The sequence below is a fragment of the Schistocerca nitens genome, chromosome 2, assembly GCF_023898315.1.
Source record: "Schistocerca nitens isolate TAMUIC-IGC-003100 chromosome 2, iqSchNite1.1, whole genome shotgun sequence".
Taxonomy (NCBI): Eukaryota; Metazoa; Arthropoda; class Insecta; order Orthoptera; family Acrididae; genus Schistocerca; species Schistocerca nitens.
Window position 1 is genome coordinate 1,072,077,348 of NC_064615.1, and position 23,809 is coordinate 1,072,101,156.

The 23,809-nt window shown below is 38.4% G+C and overlaps 1 protein-coding gene across 1 annotated transcript in view; it reads left to right on the plus strand.

The window, feature by feature from the left end:
* The window catches only part of LOC126234796 (dehydrogenase/reductase SDR family member 11-like), a 47,521-nt gene extending 25,323 nt beyond the window's left edge, over positions 1 to 22,198 (plus strand). Inside the window, exons 4-6 of the mRNA XM_049943545.1 lie at positions 10,569 to 10,698; positions 14,108 to 14,260; positions 21,917 to 22,198. Of these exons, the coding sequence (XP_049799502.1) occupies positions 10,569 to 10,698; positions 14,108 to 14,260; positions 21,917 to 21,958 (325 nt within the window). The 3' untranslated portion in view covers positions 21,959 to 22,198. The remainder of the gene's footprint in view (positions 1 to 10,568; positions 10,699 to 14,107; positions 14,261 to 21,916) is intronic.
* Positions 22,199 to 23,809: the final 1,611 nt, after the last annotated feature.

Here is a 23,809-nt window from a genome sequence, read left to right on the forward strand (position 1 = left end):
CCCCTATATACTGATTTCCACTACTGTATGTCCCTAACTGTTCGTGGGAACATCATGGCAAATCATTTTAGTACCTTCACTCCTAATGAGATCCAATTAACGTCTGGGAGTACTCATATCCACTAATCAAAACAAATGAGGGAGGCTTGTGAAAAATAAGATTGTATTTAGCAACGGGGCTGAAGGAGTCATAAATCAGAATGTATCTGTAGCGCGGAAGAGGAAGAATGGGACATTTGAAAATGTGTCCCCTTTCTACGAGTGCATTCATAAACGGTTAGGCAGAGCTTGCTGATACCTTAAAGACGATTAAACGGTTACGAAATACTAACTTGTTGTTTAAGACTAACGGACTAAAGCAACTGGAACTTCTTAGGAAGTCACAAAAAGTGGGTGACTATGATAAGGTTTAACAACTTTGACTAGTAAGCTAAACGTTGTCGGTCTCAGGTCGAATCTTGCCACTGTTTACATTATGAATAAAATCACCAGCAATGGCGGCTGATGACTTCCAGCGCGAGATGTTACCTTCGTTCTGTTACCAGTTTTGCCAAAGAAGGCAGAGGAGCGGACAGAGGTTCAGGGCACTCTCTTGCACTTGAAGTGGAAAACTGTCTGTAAGAGGCGGAAGAATCAGCAATGATCAATGGCATGAGAATATAGAAGGCAGTGGAAACTATTGCATTAAGGATGTGTAATGTATACCCACATGGTACGTGAGCTGTAATAGAAAAAGTGTCAAGACGATGTCTCCATTCGCAAAAGATTCCGTACTAGTCTTTCACTCAGACAGCCGAGGGGGAAGTCATCATGAGAAAAATATTGAAACACCAGCAAAACGATAACGTTGTACAAGTCGGAGCGTGGAATGTCGGAAGTTTGAATGTGGTAGCGACCCTAAAAAATCTGAACGGGAAATGTAAAAATAGTGAGGGTCAGAGAAGTGAAGTGGAAACTAGACAAGGATTTCTTGTCGAAAAGTGTGGGGCAATATGAACAGCAGCAGAAAATGGTGTAAAGGGAGTAGGAAACACTGTGAATAGGAAGGCAGAGCTGAGACTGAATTACTGTAAACACTTCAGTGATAAGGTTGTTCTCATCAGAATCGACAGGAAACCAAATCGACAACAACGGTTTTTGTATACATGCCGATGTGGCTGGCAGAAGATGAAGACATAGGGGAAGTATGACAGGATACTGAAAGATTAATGCAATACGTAAAGAGAGATCAAAATTTAAAAGTCATTGGCGACTGGAGTGCACGTGTAAGGGACGAAGTAGAAGAAAGGGTTACGGCAAAATATGGACTTTGTAACAGGAATGAGAGGGGAGAGAGACGAATTGAGTTTTGCAAGAAATTTCAGGTAGTAATTACAAATACTCTAATCAAGAATTACAGGAGGAGGAGGTACAATTAGAAAGGGTCGGGAAGTATGGGAAAATTTCAGTTAGATTAATTAAGATCAAGCAGAGAGTCCGAAATCACTTATTGGAATGTAAGGCATACCAAGGTGCCGATACAGGTTCAGATCCCAATTTAGTAGTGATGAAGAGTCGGCTGAAGTTGAAGAGACTAGTCAGGAATAGCCAATGTGCACAGAAGTAGGACATGGAAGTACAAAGAAATGAAGAGTACGCTTCAAGTTCTCTGAGGCTACAGACACTGTGATAATGACGAGCTCAGCAGGTAGTTCAGTTGATGAGTAATGACATCTTTAAAAAGAGAAATCACAGAAGTTGAAAAGAAACCCATTCGTAAAAGCAAGGCAACTGCAAGGAAACCATTCGTAATAGAAGAAATACTTCAGCTGATAGATGAAAGAAGGAAGTACAAAAATATTCAGGGAAATTCAGGAATACAGATGTGTAAGTCACTTAGGAATGAAATAAATAAGGAGTACAGGGAAGCTAAGGCGAATTGGATGCGTGAAAAATGTGAAGAACTCGAAAAAGAAATGGCCATCAGAAGGACTGACTCAGTATGTAGAAAAGTGAAAATATCATTCGACAAAATTATAAGCAAGGGCGGTAACAGTAAGAGTGCAATGCGACTTCTACTGTTAAATGCAGAGGAAAGAGCGTGTAGGTGAAAAGAGTACATTGAATTTCTCTTTGAGTGGGAGGACTTGTCTCATGACATGATGGAAGAAGAAACAGTAGTCAACGGAGAAGAGATAGGTGAGCATCAGAATTTGAAAGACGTTCGGTCTACTTAAGATCAAGTAAGGTATAAGGAATAAATAACATTCCATTGGAATTTAAGAAATCATAGGGACAAGTGGCAACAAAACAACTATTCACATTGGTGTGTAGAATGATTGAGACTGGCGATATACCATCAGACTTTCGGAAAGACATCATCCACACAATTCTGAAGATAGCAAGAGCCGACAAGTGCGAGAATTCTCGCAGACTCAGCTTAACAGAGCTGTTGACAAGAATAATATACGGAAGGATGTAAAAGAAAATTAAGCCTCTGTCAGATGACCGTCGGTATGGTTTGGTGCAGACACGAGACAGTAGTTATGATACTGCAGTTGATAATGGAAGCAAGAATGAAGAAAAATCAAGACACATTCATGGGATTTGACGACCTGGAAAAGGCGTTTGACGACGTAGAATTGTGCATGATGTTCGTAATTCTGAGAAAAATAGGCATAAGCTATTGCGATAGACGGTGGTGGTGGTGGTGGTTAGTGTTTAACGTCCCGTCGACAACGAGGTCATTAGAGACGGAGCGCAAGCTCGGGTTAGGGAAGGATTGGGAAGGAAATCGGCCGTGCCCTTTCAAAGGAACCATCCCGGCATTTGCCTGAAACGATTTAGGAAAATCACGGAAAACCTAAATCAGGATGGCCGGAGACGGGATTGAACCGTCGTCCTCCCGAATGCGAGTCTAGTGTGCTAACCACTGCGCCACCTCGCTCGGTTGCGATAGACGGTTGGTTGGTTGGTTGTTTCGGGGAAGGAGACCAGACAGCGAGGTCATCTGTCTCAGCGGATTAGGAAAGGACGGGGAAGGAAGTCGGCCGTGCCCTTTGAAAGGAACCATCCCGGCATTTGCCTGGAGCGATTTAGGGAAATCACGGAAAACCTAAATCGGGATGGCCGGACGCGGGATTGAACCGTCGTCCTCCCGAATGCGAGTTCAGTGTCTAACCACTGCGCCACCTCGCTCGGTGCGATAGACTGGTAATATACAGTATGTACAAGAACTACCAGGGAATAATAATTCTGGAAGACCAAGAACGAAGAGCTTATATTAAAAAGGTGTAAGACACGGGTGTAGCCTTTCGCCCCTACTGTTTAATCTTTTCGTCATAGAAACATTTAAAGAAATAAATAAATAAAAATTTGGGGTTAAAGGTTATCAGTGACGAGATTCGCTGATGGACTTACTGTCTTTTGTCAAATGAGTACAAAATATGGACTGAGAGAAAATCGAAGAAAGACGAAATTAATAAGAAGTAGCAGAAATGAGAACAGTGAGAAGGTTAGCATCAGAATTGGGGATCATAGACAGAGTTCAGGAACTCAGGTACCTGGGCAGAGGGCTGGACGAAGAAAGGAGGACAAAAAAATCAGACTAGCACTGCCAAAAAGGGCATTCCTGGCGTAGGGAAGTATACTAGGAGGAAACAGACCTTCATCTGAGGAAGAAATTTCTGAGAACATACGTTAGGAGTGTAGCAGTATATGGGAGTGAAACATGGACTGCTGGCATACTGTAACAAAAGACAACAGAAGCATTTGAGATGTGCTGGTACAGTAGAACGTTGAAAATTAGGTGGACTGATAAGGTAAGGAACCAGGAGGTTCTCCACAGAATCGGCGAGCACAGAAACGTGTGGAAAACACTGACAAGAAGAAGGGACCGGATAATAGGATACCTCTTAAGACATCAGGGATTAACTTCCATGGTACTAGAGGGAGCTTCAGAGATTCAAAGCTATACAGGAAGACAGAGATTGGAATATATCCAACAAATAGTTGATGATGACTCAAAAAGAAATGACATAATTTTTAGATGCATAACTGTCCTATTTCAAGCAAGGCTGTGATCACATACCACGATGTTATAGACATCTCAGAACTCAAACAAGAATGATCATTACAGAGGATAAAACAAGTGGAACAAAGGAACCAAAGGAATAATAGAGAGATAAGAAATAATAGAAAGATGAGACGACTGCCACTTTCGTTGTGACCTCAGTTCTCTGAGACGACATGAATACATCATAGCAGGGCTCCTCCGACGTATAGCTAGCCCTGATATATGTACCCAGCCCCATTAGGTGTTTCAAATGCCGGTGATCTGGCCACATAGTGCTGAGTTGGGGAGGTGAATCAGCTTGCGGCATATGTGAAAAGGCAGCCAATGACTGACACTGACTGATCATCTCCAGCAATATGCATTAAGAGCGGTGGGAGTCACCCTGTCTGAAGCCAAGATGGGCAGATTTTCGCTCAGAAACGAAAAATTCGCGAAATGACGGTGATGGAGTACATCCCTTCGCTTAAGGCAAAAAAGAATATAAAGCAAAGAAACCTCCACTCTTGCTCTTCTTTAATTACTTCATGTATGTATGTGCCAAAGTAAACATCACCACTGTTACATGTAAATGTTATGAACAGCCTCACACATTGTATGTTACACCAAAATTATAACATAGAGCCCCATACATTGTCATTTTACAGCAAAATTGTAGCAAATTGCTCTACACATAATGATGTTATAGCAAAACTGTAAGAAATTGTCCCATATGTCACTATGTTACAGCAAAATTGTAACAAATTATATGACACATAACTATGTAACAGCATAATTGCGACAAAATGGCCTCCTACACCATTGTTTTACAGCAAAATTGTAACAAAGTACCTGACACATTGCTATGTTCCAGCAAAATTGCCCGCATCTCGTGGTCGTGCGGTAGCGTTCTCGCTTCCCACGCCCGGGTTCCCGGGTTCGATTCCCGGCGGGGTCAGGGATTTTCTCTGCCTCGTGATGGCTGGGTGTTGTGTGCTGTCCTTAGGTTAGTTAGGTTTAAGTAGTTCTAAGTTCTAGGGGACTTATGACCACAGCAGTTGAGTCCCATAGTGCTCAGAGCCATTTGAACCATTTGAACCAGCAAAATTGTAACAAATTACCTTGTACAGACTAATGTTAACAAATTAGTAATAGATTGCTCCTTACAGTGAAGATGGTAGAATGCACTACTGGGTCAATGATGGTCATTATAACCCTGGCAATAGGACTACATATCACTGGATGCTTAGTGGATACAATTCTGGTGGCAATGATGGTCAGTTGATGTAGTGACTGTCATTAGCCCAGATGCAATTGTGATTGGATTGGATTGGATTGTTTGGGGGAGGAGACCAGACAGCGAGGTCATCGGTCTCAACAGATTAGGGAAGGAAGCCGGCCGTGCCCTTTCAAAGGAACCATCCCGGCATTTGCCTGGAGCGATTTAGGGAAATCACAGAAAACCTAAATCAGGATGGCCGGACGCAGGATTGAACCATCGTCCTCCCGAATGCGATGCAATTGTGACAATTATTGTCAGCTGATATGGGGAATCACAGCACTTCAGATACTATTGGCTACAACAGTGCAGATCAGTTGACATAGTTACAACAGTTACCCCACCGAATGTGACTACCATTATCACAAATGGATTGTGATGTGTACCATAACCAGACAATGTGTATCAGCTCAGTCAAACAAAATCTATACATCACGTGAGACCTTGGTGACTAAGCATATATACACATCTTAGAACACAATCCCTCTTACAAAATCATGATGTCATTTCCAGATACACCTACTACATTTAGAACACATCGCAGCTTTTGTGAGAGTGTGCTAGCTGATTATATTCCCATTGGAATTAGTAGTTTTTTCTGTATTATCGTTACGAATTTGATACGAAGTCCTTGTGGGGAGGGTGTTTCTCCCATTCACTTATTTTTTAACTATATGATTATGTTAGTATGTACTAGATTTTATAGGGTAGGAGCCTATAAACACACACACACCATAGCTTCTGAACTCCTTTTTTTTTACAAAGTATTACATGTTGCAATATATATGATTCATAGTGTAAGAAGATGCACATTACTTAGCGATTTCTTTTTGTTTATGAACTATTACATATTGCGGGACACATGAATAAGCTGAAGTATGATTGCTGTTCCAGACCCACATTTGCTATGGTGAGTTCACGTGTATAAGCATGAATTAATGCACTGCATTTTTCAGTATAATCTCTTGTGTGTTCAGATGTAGGTTGTATAGTTTCATGTGTCAGTTTCGTCCATTTGGTCCATAAAGTTCCAAAAAAAAACTAGATATGTATGGCTGCCTGCTTAGTCTTTCGTCTGTAAATCTTTTTATAGGATAACAAGTATACATTACATTCTTAAACGTTCATTGTTGCAGAAGTTTGGGCTCTGTTTCACTGAAGTTTTTCACCATATGAAAAAAATTGCTAGTGCAAATTTTATATTGTTATAACGCCTCTGAGGAGGGTTGTGTATTTCTGCTAAACATTAGGACTGAATTATCATGTAATGGCTCCCATTTACTGGCAAACAATGTCACCATGTCAACTGACCACCCTTGCCCCAATCAATAGTATCTAGTGTAATAGTTGCAACGATTTCAGTTGACAATAATTGAACCACTCTACATAATTGAGGTTTATGATGAACACCATTATAAATTGAAAGTAACTGCCCCACCCATTAGTATGCCAGTCACCATATCAGCTGATCAACATTGCCCCAAAAATGAATTATGGTTAGTGTCAGTCACCATATCAACTGACCATTGCTGATCCCACAATGGTATCCACCATACTATTGGAGTAATGCCTGTCACTAATATTGTGGCAATGGTGTCCATCATTTCACCAGTTTTATCCAGTATATGTTTGTGATGATTGGTGTAAATGTTAAAAATCAACGTTGATGAATGGGATATAACATTTTGTAGGGCTATTTGTTACAATTTTGCTGTAACATGAAAATGTATGCAGCAATTTGTTACAATTTATTTTGATGTTTATCTGTAACCAAATATGAAATAGGAAAATTGCTACAATTTTGCTGTAACATGGTGATGCATAGGGCAATTTGTAACACAGTGATGTACAAGGACAAACTGTCTTGAAGTTTACACTGTGCAATAGCACTAATTGTCACTATCAGCAGAAGCTGACAAATGGCTCTTAGTTAAGATATAGAATGTCATTGCAAGGGGATCACTACAATGTTTTTTGAATTTGATAAACATTTTAACTAAACAAAGACGTATTTTTTACTAACAACATACACGAATTACACATGGGAATGACATTGTTACCATTTGTACAAACAGAAAACTACGAAACACATATTAAACTTCTAATAACCTAACATATTGCTTAATGTGAAATTATGGTTAGAATAATGTTACAAAACAATTCTGTATGTATTTTGATAGATAAGACTGTCAAGTTTTTTTTTTTTTTTTTTTTTTTTTTTTTTGGAGCAAGAACGAATTTTCGTTCATGATTATAAATCTGTAAATACCCTTGCATATTAAGATAAGCAACCAGCATTTGTTTTGTACTTGAAATCTTCACATATTATAATAAATTATTTTTTGTGCAAAGATAATGCTTTTTAGATATCGACTTTTCCTCTCTGTATGTGAAGCTTCCTCCATAACTATCTCTGGTCACGTTATATTATGACTACAATCTGTATTTTGTGTATCATGAAGTTATACTTGCACACTACGAGAATATAAAGTTGAAGTGATGTAACGAATTAAGCACTTTGTCAAAATGCATCATTTTTAGTACAGTTTCTTGTGATAAAGTGTTGGGACACGTGACGTCAGCGTACTGAACACCAGTAGACCATAACTCCAGATATGTCCAAGTGAAAAAGTCATCGAAAATCTGAATTAACTAGTCAACATCATTGGTTATATTTTCTAGCGGCGCGACTGCAACGGTCGCAGGTTCGAATCCTGCCTCGGGCATGGATGTGTGTGTGCTGTCCTTAGGTTAGTTAGGTTTAAGTAGTTCTAAGTTCTAGGGGACTGATGACCTAAGATGTTAAGTCCCATAGTGCTCAGAGCCATTTGAACCATTTTCATTTTCTAGCGTAGAGAATGATGCATTCTTTGCTATCCCCTAAAACAGTGCTTGGTGGAGTGAAGCATTATTGAAAAACACCTATAAATGTTTATCTCCAGTAACATAGCATCACATGTACCTCAGATTAAATGCTAACACTCTTTACGTTTTTCATGGATATTTTGGCAATCACTTTAAACATTCTGTTGATAGTTTATTTTCACATACTTTGTAGAAGTGGTATTACTGGACGTTACATCATTTACATATTGTAGATGTGGAAATAACATTATGAAAAATAAAAGGTGTGTACATACCTGCTGTGTCTTTTGCATACCTTCCTTTTAGATATGCAAATAATGTTGTTCACCAGATGTAATATGTCTGTGTGTGTGTGTGTGTGTGCATGTGTGTGTCTGTACATATTTGTGGCTATATACTTTTAATAAATGATACAGACAATCTGGATATAGATATATTTAACTTATGGGCTCCATTATGATTTACACCAAGTGTCGTACAAAGATCCAACAATCTCTTTGACAAGTGCTGCTTAATTTGCCAAGTTACACTGGTATTAACTGTATCTTTGTATTTTTTCATAATTAATCGATTGATTTTAAACGTGATGCTGTATTGATTTTGGGTGAGTATGTTTGAACAAGGCGAAGGTGGAGGTTCAACAGCTATGTTGTGATTAACTGCTTCCCTTTAATGGTCAGTAGGATACTGTGATGTCATTGGCTGTTTCGTTCCATTTGCCACAGTTGTTACAACCAAAGAAGTCACATCTTTTATCTTGGAACATCATACAAACGGATCATAGCTTGTGACATAATGAATATGGTAAATGACCTGTACATATGGCTGCAGGTTTGTAAAAAAAGTGCTGCAGAAATCCCATGTACATTCTACTTAGATCTATTGTTGGTTTTCTGGGTGTTTCACAGTTTCACCAGAGCTCTGATTTGCTAGCACTCTTCAAGGATCCTTTGAGCTGCCATAGCAATTATAAGTCACGGACTCCAACTGCACACAACTGGAATGAGAAGTTGGACTTTGGAAGCCATATATGATAAAAAGTGCAGGAATCCATCATGAATAAAACATATACAACGTCTATTGGCTTATATATTTGCTTGTTGATCGATATCTCGAAATACCGATAGGAGGCAGTAAATCTTCTGTTTTCATTAATGAGACAAATTGCGAACCAGTGGGAGAATAATACTTCTCATAAGCGTACATTACTACATACTTAGAGCCATAATGTATATACCACTGCAATATTATTTACAGAAAAGTATCGAGTGGGAGCATTGATTCTTCATTTAATTTTGTGTTCAATAGAATGTGGTACACATGTGAGTCCTGTTAGTGATACGTTAGAGACAAATTGTACAAACACCAGAACGCAGTTCCAAGAGTCCAAGTACATGAAAAACACAGTAATTGAGAAAAGAATGAAATGGGTTTGAAACTCATCTCTAATGCCACTCAGTCTGAACGTTGCGGAAACACGAAGGGAAACTAGGGAGAAATCAAGGGAATTAAAATTCAAACAGAAGTAATCCACGTTTACCGTTGGAACTGTAATTCGGTTGGAGACGGTAATGGGAGATGAGTTAAACTGAATGGATAGTGACCTCAAAAAAATTATAAGGCAAAAAGAAATGAAAGTAAAACATGGGTAATTGAGTGTATTCGAATTAAGTAAAACGATGCAGAGGGAGTTACGTGATGAAACAAGATACTAAAACTAGTGGACAAGTTTTGGTCTCTGTGCATCCAAATAGCTGATGGCAATGGAAAAAAAGCTCTTTTCAAAAAGAGAAATATGTTGACATAAAGACATAAATTTGGTGACAGGAAGCTTTTTATGAAAGTATTAGTTTGTAATGTAACCATGTGTGTACGAGAAATGTGGGGAACAAACGGATAAACGATGATGGTTAGTAGATGGTGTTAGTAATCAGGCAATACTGAGTCGAGTTTTGGAGACAAGAGGTTACTGGAATTACTTGACCAAAAGAAGGGATAGATTTATAGGAAGGATCGTGAAGTATCAAGGAATTAGTATTTTAGTATTTTAGTATTTGAGCAGAGTGTAGGGGAATCAAGATTTTAGAGCAATCAAACGGCTGAATAGCAGGTTCAAATGGATGTCCAATTTAGATTTAGCAGTTATCCTGCTATGAAACTACTTATATAATGTAAAGTAACATGGAGAACTGCATTAACCATTCTTCAAAGTGATGGCTACAACAACACTTGATATACAAAAGTGGAATATCAGGCCTATGACTCTTTATTTGATAAATGTTTTAGTTGTCTGTACAGGCCGGTCTAGAGTAAGGTTTCAGAGTGCAGCTTTTCTCCTCATAAGGCAGTCAGCTACTATGTCCAAGTTCTGCAACTATCTGTTCTATTTTCCAGCCTCTTAGGACACATACCGCCGTTCATAGCCGCAGGAGCGATGTACAGTGCCAGCAAGCATGCAGTGAAAGTCTTGCTGGAAGGGTTGAGGAAGGACCTCACGGCCAGGGGTAGCAAGATACGAGTAGGGGTAAGTCACCTAATATAGTCACAACAATTCAGCAGATGGGTACAGACCCTGTTATTGCACTGAGTGAACCTGCATAACGCTAGGGCAGTCTGAATTGTCATTGCAATATTCGTTCCACTTGCTGTGACGAAACTGAACTGGTTGTACAGCTTCACACGTACACACTAGTTTGTAAGACAGAGGTGAACTGGGGCCCCAAAGATGTGGTGGGAACAGTTATTCTTTCTTTTCTTTAATTTTTTCCTGAATCATACAGTGAATACAGGAATGCTGCATCTAATAAGAAAATAGAAAGTAAATCAATAATGTAACTTCTTTAAGACAGATGAGCAACGCAACACCACTGCAAGAGGAATCACTCTCAATATGAATCAACTAAACTGTACACAAATGTGCTCACCAAAAATCAGCAAGTTATAATATTAAATTACAAAGACTCGAATAACTTTATATAAGAATAGTGCCGAAAGTTACAAAACAAGCAGATGATAAAATCACAACATTGCAACATTTAAAAGAATTTGTCAAGTGAAAGTAGCTTTAAGTAACAGCTTTAGTATAATGTGAATAGATTTTGTATTTCGAGATAACTGTCACCAAAGAGTGTGACTGAATGAAATTTAAAATATTTGCTTTACACCACAAACAGTCGTGGGGCCACAATCACTCAAACAACAAAATTTTTAAAAGTTTACATAACTAGTTTCGTCACACTGAATTATCATTTTCAAATGTAATCACAAACCTGGAAAACTGCCTTAATAATTGCAGCCACACTTCTTTGAAATATTACGAAGAATACATTAAAACCTTAAACTGAAGCAAAGCCTTCTGTGAAATATGATGAAGAATACATCAAAACCAGTAAACTTACGCAAAGTCAGCAGAAACGGGTCACGAGACGTCACGACAATTTTTGGTCGATAAGTCATTTCACACTTTAGTGCAGTGTAGATGAAAACTGCATCTGGACGAAAGGTATTATATGAGTAGCCCCGATGCAAAAATAGGTTTCAGTGCGCAAAACTCGTTACAAACCTTTGAAATTGGCTGTAGAAGATGTTGTTTGGTTTGCAAAAGCCGCTAACTGCACGTTGTCTTCGGGTGCAAAGTCTGCTAAATGTCCAAAATTTGTAAAACCTGCGAAGTTCAATAGTCGTCGCAGTTGCTGTTCCACGTCCTGATGCAAGGAACGCGAACTTACACCAGAGTTACCAATCTAGACATTCAAAGCTACCTTTCAGTTTGTTACGATTCGAAGGGACATTTTTCTCATTCAGAGTTAGGGTGGCTATGCTGTAACGAACGTGTACGCAACAATGAAGCTCTCGCTGCCGATGACTTGTTGAAATATGCACTAGTGAGCACAGTTCAGCTGGTCAGTAGGATGTTTGTTTGTACCATCTGCTGCATTTAAGCCGCCCACAAAATAACTTGCTTTCTTCAAAAGACTCACGCAAATACATCAACAAAGTTTGCGTAATTGAAACAGTAGGAATTCCACAAGAGGTCGAACCTGTCGTAGCAGTTGCAAATGACCAGAAGGAGGGTGAAAGCCCCTCATGGAAAAGCGAGAGGCAGCCTGATCAGTGAGAGAGAAATGTTACCAGAAGAAAAATGTAAGAACATGAAAAGTATTACTAAAGCAATATTATGCAAAGAGTACTGTGTTTACACTAATTGTTATGACATACGTGGAAGGATTAGAGAAAGGTATTGATAAGTGACATTTCCAGATTCAGAAAGGCAAAAAAAAGAAAAAAAAAAAAAATAATGGTGTTCACGAAAAGCATAAACAAGATGATTTCTCTAGTTCGTGGAGAGCCCTTCTACAGCTTTAAGGCTGGAGGCGGGAAGAGTATCCTGAAAAGGAAACGGCCAACACCAATCACAGCTGGAATAAAACTTTCAGAAGCCAAACTCGGAAACATCAACAAGCTTTTAAAGCTCCACTTTGGTGAAGACTAGGCAAACCAACAACAAACTCAAATTCTAATCGAGGTTTTACACGAGCAGGCAGGGATACCGCTGCACCTGAAGATGCGGCAAGCGATTTTGAATTAATGGGTAGTGTTGAGGTCGATGTCAGTTAAAAGCAATTTTCAGCTGATTTCATTTTGTAGAACTTTTTATTGCTATTTTAACTAAGATGTAACTTTCCGCCAAGTTTATTATTTCCCAAAACAATTTCGGTGTTTTACCGAGATGCAATTACAAGCTTATTTCATTCTCTGCTATATCTTTTGATGTCAAAAACGGAATGGTGTATTTTTTGTAAAAAAAGACACAATGTTGAGCATTCATGTCTGTTCTCTTTCTGACATTAAATTAGTCAGTTTTTCCCGGTAAAATAATGTTCCCTTCGTGTTTTTATAAGCCAATTTCGTAGAATTTTCAGATTTCTCTTTGATATAAAACGCGTTGCTTTTATACTCGCAATAAGTAAATTCCACCTTATGTCATTCGTAACTAACACCGGATAGCAGATTTTGCAACCGAATATTTTTTAATACGTAACAAGATCGATACATTTGCAAAATCCACCAACTGCATAAATCAGGTGAAAAAAACAGCTAAGCCAATAATTCACTTAAGATTGTAACGTATAAAACATAATAACAGATTTCAGCCATTCATACCGTGTAATTAATAATTTTTTACCTATTTTTAGAAAAGAATTGAAGTCTTTAACATTAATAGTTTGGATGGGATGAGTTTTCGGTATTATCTGAGTGTCGCCTATCATGCAGTTAGCGGCTTTTATTAATGCATTTTTCCAAGTTCGCGATTCCATTTGAAAATGACGACTGAGTGCGTCGAAACTAGTTACGTAACCTTTTAAAAATTTCGTTGTTTTGGTGATTCTGGCTTAACGAACTTTGAGATGTCAAATAAACGTTTTAAATGTGAGTAGATTTGTTTAAATCCCCGTACTGGTAGATCTGAAATTTATAGCTGACGCTCTTCTGTTGGTATACGTACACGAATAAAATTAATATCTTCAAATTATAAACCTACGTTATGAATATTTTTTATGCTCTGGACAAAAGATTGTTATAACCAATTGCACATCGTAATGAAGAGAGATGCCAACAGAAAATTAAAATGATAATTGTGGGTCAAGGTTTCACGTAGAGCGATTATATAGACCCTTTGAAGGGTAACGTTGCACATGAGATATTTTCGTTACGTAAAGAAATTGTCCATTGTATCTCCTCTAAAAACTCAAAAACCTTACATATTTAGTATTTTTACACCTGTATGTTTGCACTCATTTTTATTGTAAAATTGCATCAGTCTTCAGCTTCATGTTATAATTACAATCGTATTCCACCGATTTTCGTTCAAAGACCAAATTTTAGTACATGGCTATGCTAGTTGTAACTAAGTAGTGAACATTTCATTGCAGCAAATTTCCCCTGGACTGGTGGATACCGAAGGAATGAGGAGATCGGTGCCACAGCTCGACTTGCCCAAAGAGGTAAAAGAGTCGCCTGCCTTGCATCCAGAGGACATTGCTGACGCTGTTGTTTACATGCTGTCGCGACATCCGCGCGTACAGGTCAGTAGTGGTGTTTCCTACGACCTGCAATCCTGGTATCACATTCCGAGTAACTAAATGAAGCTATCAGGGAACAGCTCTTGTATCAAGACCAGTCGCATAAGAGGGAACACATAACATTGCGGCAGGCGGACAACGCACTATTCCGCTACCGGACACTTGTATTGCATGGTGAATAACCCCCTGTTAATTTCGTCCCCTTCACTGTTAACGAACGTGACTCCATTTACCATTTATTGCTATGACATTGCTAATTTCGGATCGAACATGAGCAGGACTTTTTTGACTGAAATTAAAGCCAGTTTTGCAGATGATACACTCTGAATATTTTCACAAAAATCGTACGAATTTAGCATGTATTTAAAATATTTACGCCATGTAGCAATAACCACCGTCATTCCGCTTCATACTCAGCCCTAGCAGTTCCACGAACAGACTCGTACTGCACTGTACTGCCAGCCGTTACATCCAGCTCCCCTTCCGTCACCATCAATGTCACCCTCTCCGCGTTATTATTAGACAAAGGTCTGCCAGATATGACGGAAGACGCTATTTTCATTCGAAGCTTACTGCAAAGTGACGTCAAAATGGCGTCTACTCGTCCAGCCCATTTGTCGACAGCTGTCAAGTCTCTTTGTCACATCGAGTTTTCTGAAAGTCGTCATTTTGACGTCAGCTCTCAATAAGCTTTGAGAGCTCCTAATAGATATGGCACTTCACTCAGCAGAGCTAAAAATAAAATAAAAAAGATGTCAAAACCCTCATAGCCCGACGTGTAAGGATCCGGGATCCACATAATGCATCTTGTTTAGGATCGCGTCAGTGGCCGGCACTAGAGCAAACCGCAATCTGGAGTGCTGTTTTAATATTTCGAAGATTGTCGCTTAGACGTCAAGCTATGGAATTCTACGAAAAACTGAAAGCGGTCACGACACAGCGAATGCACTGACAACGTCATTAGGAAAGTTGCCTACCGTTTATCGATGAACGAATTCGTTATTATTTAAATGGCTTCAATACTGTGCTGAGTTGCGAATGACATTTGATAACACAACATCGCCAGATCAGGCACTCCTATTTGAAAGTTATCTCTACATGACACCAGAGAGTATCATATATTAAATTCATGTACAAAAAGATAATATTTTGTTTGTATGCGATGACCAACAAGTGAAAAAATAGTACTTAAAAATGTATCAAATTTGTTGTGTTTTTTTTTTGTGTTTTGCCGGCCGGTGTGGCCGTGCGGGTCTAGGCGCTTCAGTCTTGAACTGCGTGGCCGCTACGGTCGCAGGTTCGAATCCTGCGTCGGGCATGGATGTGTGTGTTATGTCCTTAGGTTAGTTAGGTTTAAGTAGTTCTAAGTTCTAGCGGACTGATGACCTAAGATGTTGAGTCCCATAGTGCTCAGAGCCATTTGAACCATTTTTTTTTTGTGTTTTCATCAAATTAATGTTTGACTTAAACGTGATGCTGTGCCAGATATGTAAAATGTAATAAGGCACTTGATTAATTTTTTTTTACCGATTAAAATGAAATTCGTCAATCCAGAACTATGTCTACATATCTTCACATTATCACGATATCAAAACGTGATTCTTAGATTATAGTTAGTTTCCTGATCGGTACCTAATAGATAGCACTCACGAACCTTCATACTAGCTATTTTAAATGAAAAATTCAAGAAAACTGTCTTCTTTGAAATACAAAAAAGTAAATGGATCCTTTTTTATACCTCCTACACAGCATCCTATACTGCAGACAGTATTACTTGCAATAGGGATGTTAGGTTCAACACCACATCTAATAGATGTAGTGGTCCTATAGACGTAGTGATTCCAGTTATTAGCAACATAAAAAATTGCATTCCATCATTCTCATTTTTGTATTTCATCAAAACAAAGTTGTGACGTCACTGGTTGTAACATAAGTTACTGGTCACTTACCTTCTCCTTCTCTACTAAAAAAAAAAACTACCATGAGAGAACATTATTAAATCCATATCTTACAATATTAAAGATAGACGTTATTTAGTTCACATTTATGGCCTTCCATCGCACGTTAGTAATGCATATTATACAATTCATCGGATATTCCTTGAATATTTAGCCCGGAACTTTTTCTTTTTTTCTTTGGTTTACAGCTTGAAAAGTGTTACCATGTGTTGCACTACAGCAATACTCAATCCTCTCAGCTTCCATAATCAATTCCATTTCTTGTGCGTGTCAGTACTTTTCTCTAGAATTCGCGTGGCCAGACGGATATTACGTAGCATTTATGGAAATAAATTATACGCAGTTGCATTCTGCACTGCGTAGACAAAAGACAACGAAACATAAATTTACAACTTTGTATATGTACGCATTCGTGTGCACGGCTATAGGTTGTTACCACATGTGTGTTTCCCGCAAAATTCAGGACGACTTAGACGAACAAAAGAAAAAAACTGGTCCCTCAGAAACGATGTTATCACGTACACTTAATGTTTAACATCTTTTAGTATTAACTTACGGATTCGAATTTCAACATACCTACTGCTTGGATTTTTAATAAAAATCAGTCTTTCGATACCTGCAAGTAGTGAACACATGTTGCGAACGTCTCAGGCCTGACTGCATACTTAGGACGTATACTGGATGAAAGCTAAACTGCTTTAAAAATTTGATCGTCTTTCGTCTTGTTATTCAAGCATTCCTCAAGCGACTTCTGGCGTCATTCTTGTACTCAGTCTTCCAAGGTCTTCTTTGATAGAGGGTCGGAATCTCGACGTTTTCGGAGTCAGCCAGCTTTCGAAATACATGTAATATGATCACTCCATTGTCTCCTGTATTCCCTTAATTCGTTCAGCACGTTGTAAACGTTTAATTCCTTGCGGATATCCCTGTTTCTGATCATGTCTTTTCTAGAGAACCTCTCACACAGCTCGCAAGTGCCTCAGTCTAGTGGTCTAGGGCTGTAATCGCTATTCTTTTGTAAAATTTTGTTCTTGTAGCCTTCCTCGAATTGTTTCTCAGGAATTTTTGTGTTGGGCCACACATGTGACTGAACTTTCTGTTTTGATCATGGCGTCAGTACCTAAAAGTCAAAATACATTGTAGATATCTGAAACCTGAAAAGTGTGGCACTTATGATTTATTAGCGCTGTTTTGGCTGGTACAAAATTTTTATCCACGAAGTCTATATTACGTATGTGTTTTGCTTTTCAATATTGATAATTCATTACCTTGAAACGCCATTTTGAATTCGTCGTATAATTACCAAATCGTCGGCATTCAAAGGAGAATTTAAGATTGTGTCAATATTAAAACAGGATATGGTTGTTGTTTGGTTATTTCACTCTCGTCCGTATAAATATTATAAACAATGGGAGTTACACAGCTACCTTGTCTCATCTCTGTTAGTCACAATTTCTTTTGTTATATGACCGTTTATGTGTACGTTTGGTAGCGTATTTTGGTAGACATAACTGCAGTGCTCCCAGTGGTGTATGCGATACCCTCTCCGTCACATTACTGCCCCAGTTTAGCTTTCGATATATTGTCGACATATTTTCGGAAGTATCACGGGACTTCAGAAAGTAAGTAAGTTTACAGTATCACTGTTCAAAACATTTGTGGACTATTACGACAGCTATTTCGGAAGATCTCCATTTTCAAGTGCGGCTACGTTGTTCTGACGTATGCATAACATCCGGTGTGACTATATCTGGTGACTGTCCTCGTTATATTTCAAGTGAAATTCTAAAATATCGATGTTACGTACATTTTGAACTGTTTTATACAGCTTGGCGTAGTAATTTGATATAATATTGTAGACATTTCCTACAGTTTTTGACAGTTCATGCCATACATGTGAACTAGATGACTATATATGACACACTGCGCTTTCGCCTAAAATCTAGATCTGTAATAAGAGAGACAGATGGTATTATGCTCGGTGCTGACCTTCTTCCTCTCATTCATTTATTACTGTTTTCATAAAAGAGATAAAATTGAAAGGAAAATTTACGACTGAAATTTAAGTCCTGAGTGCAGGAGAACAAATTTCTCCTGTTAACTATCTCATGGAAGGGGAGGGGGACCTCACAGATCCACTATTGTTCGGCGACATTTTTCTATATGAAGAAAGATTGCCATCGTGTGGCATTAAAGTAATTACCCCAGTACACTCCGCTACTGCAACCTGTAACATTGCCCTCCCACACATCACTATTAAAATTCTCCGTCTTTGCATAAATTTTGAAAGCTTTGCGAGGCGTAAGGTATACAAAAGAATAACTTTTTACGTATCTTCATTGTCTCTTTGTCGTTGTCGATAGCTCAAAGTCTTGTATAGGGGTACATTCTTGCAACTGAAATTTCGAATTTGTAGATTCTTGATGATTAAATAACAGAATATGATTTTCCTGTATTATTCTTGAAATTTATTCTTCATCACACCTTTCAACATCTCACCGGTTTTACATTATCCACATTAAGATAAAACCAATAATTACATTGTTGATGACAAACTTAGAAAACGTACGCTTCCATCAGAGGCATTTCCACCACCACTTACATTCGGCGATACTCACATTATTCCAAAGAGTTTACAAAGCAAAAGAGTTTACTAACTTTCTTTGCAAAAGAAGAATCTTCACAAAATTATATCTTTAGTTTATAAATAAATCCAGAAATAAATTTCGTAATTAGAGATACATTGCACCATTAATAACATGAATTTTAAGTATGCCAGAAATTTCGTGATTTCGAAATATTTTTAAAAGAAGAGTAATTTTAACTGTTAGTACATATCGACTGTAACACATTAATTTCTTTTTCATAGATTTTAGCCGGAAATATAATACATCGTATATAAAATCATTGCAAATCTTTTAATGAAACAGCTGAGATAATCTTCACCTGTGCAAGAATCGATAGTATACATAGTACCCGTTATCTCCATAAAAAAAAGATAATGTTAAAGGCGAGTGATTCATTATAAACCCTAAGATCTCTATTTTTACCTTTAATTTTCATATCTTTTATGAAAATATTAATAAATATCGTTAACTAAGCATTTTTACGGTTTACTTGCAATACAAGTAAAATAGAGCCTGAAGATTAAAAAGGAAGGTTCCACGCACGCTCTCAACCCCATGATCCTCGGATTATCAGAAATTTTCCACTACGAAAACAGTTTCATAGGACGTGCGCTAACATAAATGGCTCATGTCTCGCCATACCCACGCCAGTAATACCGGTTTCAAGGTTCTGTACCTCAGTCGGTACAAACTGGTCTCTTGAAGACTGGTCTGTTAAAAACCATTTTTCTTAGGAAGGGTAGACACATCAAGTTGAAAGTCATGACACATATTAAGAGCTACAGGGCCTTGGCGGTGTAACAAAATTGGATCTACCACGTGAATGCAGTCAACAGTTACGGCCATTTATGTCACATATTATGATGGTTGCCAATTCACTCATCAAAACCTAAAGAATACTTCCCGGTGACCTAGTATCATGTGTGTGTGTGTGTGTGTATATATATATATATATATATATATATATATATATATATATTACTCAGTAGACGTAAAGGAAAATATCAGAAAACTTTAAATCTATAATTACATTACGTGAAGAAAATATATTTTAATAATTTGTTATCCACCTGACTGCCTGACTGTTAAGAATCCTTTTTCTCAGGAATGAGTGGACGTATATAGCTGAAATAGACATCACTTGCTAAGGTCTCTGGTCCCTTGGCGTTCTAAGAAATTTATCCTTGTAAGTCAACATAATCAGAGGATAAGGCTATTTATGTCACTTATTTATACATTCGCAAACTCAATCGAACCGTACAGGGTACTTCTCGTTGACCTATAGTCAAGAAATTTGGCGTGTAGCAATATTTCATAGTAGAAGTGAGGAAATAAATCCGAAAATTTTTAATTTGTAATTATATCACATGTAATTATATCACAACAGGTACGTTTGACATTTTATTTCGGTTGTACCAATGTGATACATGTACCTTTGTGAACTTATCATTTCTGAGAACGAATGCTGTTACAACGTGATTATCTGTAAATACCACATTAATGCAATAAATGCTCAAAATCATGTCCGTCAACCTCAATGCATTTGGCAATACGTGTAACGACATTCCTCTCAACAGCGAGTAGTTCGCCTTCCGTAATGTTCGCACATGCACTGACAATGCGCTGACGCATGTTGTCAGGCGTTGTCGGTGGATCACGATAGCAAATATCCTTCAACTTTCCGCACAGAAAGAAATCCGGGGACGTCAGATCGGGGAACGTGCGGGCCATGGTACGGTGCCTCGACGACCAATCCACCTGTCATGAAATATGCTATTCAATATCTGTTCAACCGCACGCGAGCTATGTGCCAGACATCCATCATGTAAGTACATCGCCATTCTCTCATGCAGTGAAACATCTTGTAGTAACATCGGTAGAACATTACGTAGGAAATCAGCACACATTGCACCATTTAGATTGCCATCGATAAAATGGGGGCCAATTATCCTTCCTCCCATAATGCCGCACCATGCATACCATACATTAATCCGCCAAGGTCGCTGATGTTCCACTTGTCGCAGCCATCGTGGATTTTCCGTAGCTCAATAGTGCGTATTATGCCGGTTTACGTTACCGCTGTTAGATTTTTTGCACGCGTTCTATTTAGTGACGAAGCGTCATTCACCGTCATCGTCCCGTAATTTCTATTGTTCCCAGTGGCAGAACTGTACACGACGTTCAAAGTCGTCGCCATGCAATTCCTGGTGCATAGAAATATGGTACGGGTGCAATTGATGTTGATGTAGCATTCTCATCACCGTCGTTTTTGAGATTCCCGATTCTCGCGCAGTTTGTCTGTTACTGATGTACGGATTAGCCGCGACAGCAGCTAGAACACCTACTTCATCATTTGTTGCAGTTCGTGGTTGACGTTTCACATGTGGCTGAACACTTCCTGTTTCCTTAAATAACGTAACTATTTCGGCGAACGGTCCGGACACTTGGATGATGTCGTCCAGGATACCGAGCAGCATACATAGCACACACCAGTTGGGCACTTTGATCACAATAGCCACACATCATCACGATATCGACCTTTCCCGCAAGTGGTAAACGGTCCATTTTAACACGGGTAATGTATCACGAAGCAAATACCGTCCGCAATGGCGGAATGTTACGTGATACCACGTAATATACGTTTGTGACTATTACATTGCCATCTATCACAAAGAGAAAAAAGTGATCGAACTAAACCATTCATATTTCTTTACATACTACACGAATATGTAATAAAAAATGGGGGTTCCTATTTTAAAAAAAAACAGTTGATTCGCGTTTGACCTATGGCAGCGCCATCTAGCCGGCCAACCATAGCGCCATCTGGTTTTCCCCTTCAAGCTAGACGAGTTTCGTTCTTTGTAGTTTTTTCGTTTGATGCTTATTTCGTGAGATATTTAGCCCGGTCACTTTCAATGGAGCACCCTCTACATCTGTGTGTGTGTGTGTGTGTGTGTGTGTGTCAGAAGTGATGGCCAGTAATTCATACATAGAAAGTACAGGCCTATTTTTTGTAGAATTTACTTTGTTGATGATTGTTAGCAATATTTCAATTTATTTTGTTTTATTTGCAGGTCTATGAGATGTTGGTCTTCCCGACTGCAAGTCCACTATAAAACGAACTCGCTTTCTCATCACCTCCTGCATAATACGTACATCAACCAGAAGATATGGTAAAACTGACGTGATAATTGTGTGGAATTTGCTTCGCGAAAGAAAATGAGCAAGTGGGAGCAAAATATTGCACGTGTTTCCCCTGCTACTAAATAAAACATGTCTAAGACAGTTCTCGTCTTGCACTTTGCACGTAATGAGACATTTGTAATAGAAGTGTTGCATCGGGGCTTAATGAAATATAATGCAAATAATTTTAATTTTTTGATTTAGTAGCTGTATCTCCGATTACGTAGTCTCGTAAACGGTTGGCCCTGATTAGTATTATTACGCAATCTGACTGCATAGAACAACAACAAAGAATGAAAGAAAATTTCCGTTAACACAATTAATTAATTAATTAATTAAGTCCCCAGCAACTATAAAACCTACGAAACCAAAGCACAAGTATAACTGTTCTGTGTGTGGAAATGTGATTCAACGTACGCATCTGGCACGGTTCTTCTTCAATAACACAATAAATTTTAAATATCATTTATACTGAAGTAATTAAAGAAAATAGAAATACCATAATTACGCAAGAAAACCAGAATTACACTCTAATCCAAGAACACAAGCCAGATGCTTTGTTGACTGAACCTGTAATGACGCATTATTCAAGACATTGAAATAATGAAAAAAAAGCGAGTTTTGTTACCTTCATATATATTGACGAAAAGCACTCTAATCATTAGAATATCTCCATTGGAACAACATCTGCTGTATAGCCCATCAAACAACTGCATAAAACATGGAACAAGCACTCACTACTACAACATCTCCACACCGACTCGCTACTACCACATCTCGACAAGAACTCTCCTACTACGAGTCCTCGACAAGCACTCTCCGCTACATCTCAATAATCACTGCCTACTACGAGTTCTCAACAAGCACTGCCAGTGGAGGTGGCGAAACAAAACTCTCTGGCGCGATCTCTGGCGCTGTGGCTCAGTGTAGCCACCTTTCAGTGTCTCATGAAGAGATATCGTTTAGCTGTTCTTTCGAGTTGTATCAAGCTCTCGAATAAAAACGGCATGTTGAAACCTCCTGTCTGCGTGTTATAAATTTAATAAACCATATTAAAAGAGTTCACGTGTGTGCACGTTCTTCTGCGTGATTGGCTGCTTACTGACGAGTGAACCAGTAACCGACTACTTATCAAAAAGTGATGCTAAATGCTAACTTACATATCCTTTGTAGAACGTCATTACTAATCACTAAATAGTGGGCGCAAATATGTATTGATTATTGTTGAGAATATTTTACATCAAACGATCGTCTATATGTGCGTAGAACATTCTATTTAATATCGTTTTCTACGTAATAAATGTGATTCCCATGTATGGATAACCATAAAAGTTATCGTTATAGCAAACGGTTACGATGGCGGTTTCTTCGATCATATATCATAAAAATACTCTTACGAATATAAACATTTGCCGTATGTGTTACATGTCTGCGTTGAAGCATCACCAACTGCAAACGACATCACGGTCTCAAGTCTGCAAAACATCAACAGATTGGCCAAATGATAATTTTTATTTTGACTGTAGCCACAATCATGGTAAATTTTTTGAATGATGCTGCCGTCATTTGATCGTAATAATTTTTATTTTATTGTTATACAATTCAAATTTCGGTCTTAGGCCATTTTCAAGTACAAAAATGTATTTATACGTCAAAAGACATCAGACTTGCATCAAATAGCAAGTCCTTGTCGGAAAAGCATGTCTGGTCATGTAGGCCAGTTTTGTTATTAGTAAGTGAGCATGTATCCAAAACTTCCAAATACAGCGCAAACTTTCATTTCT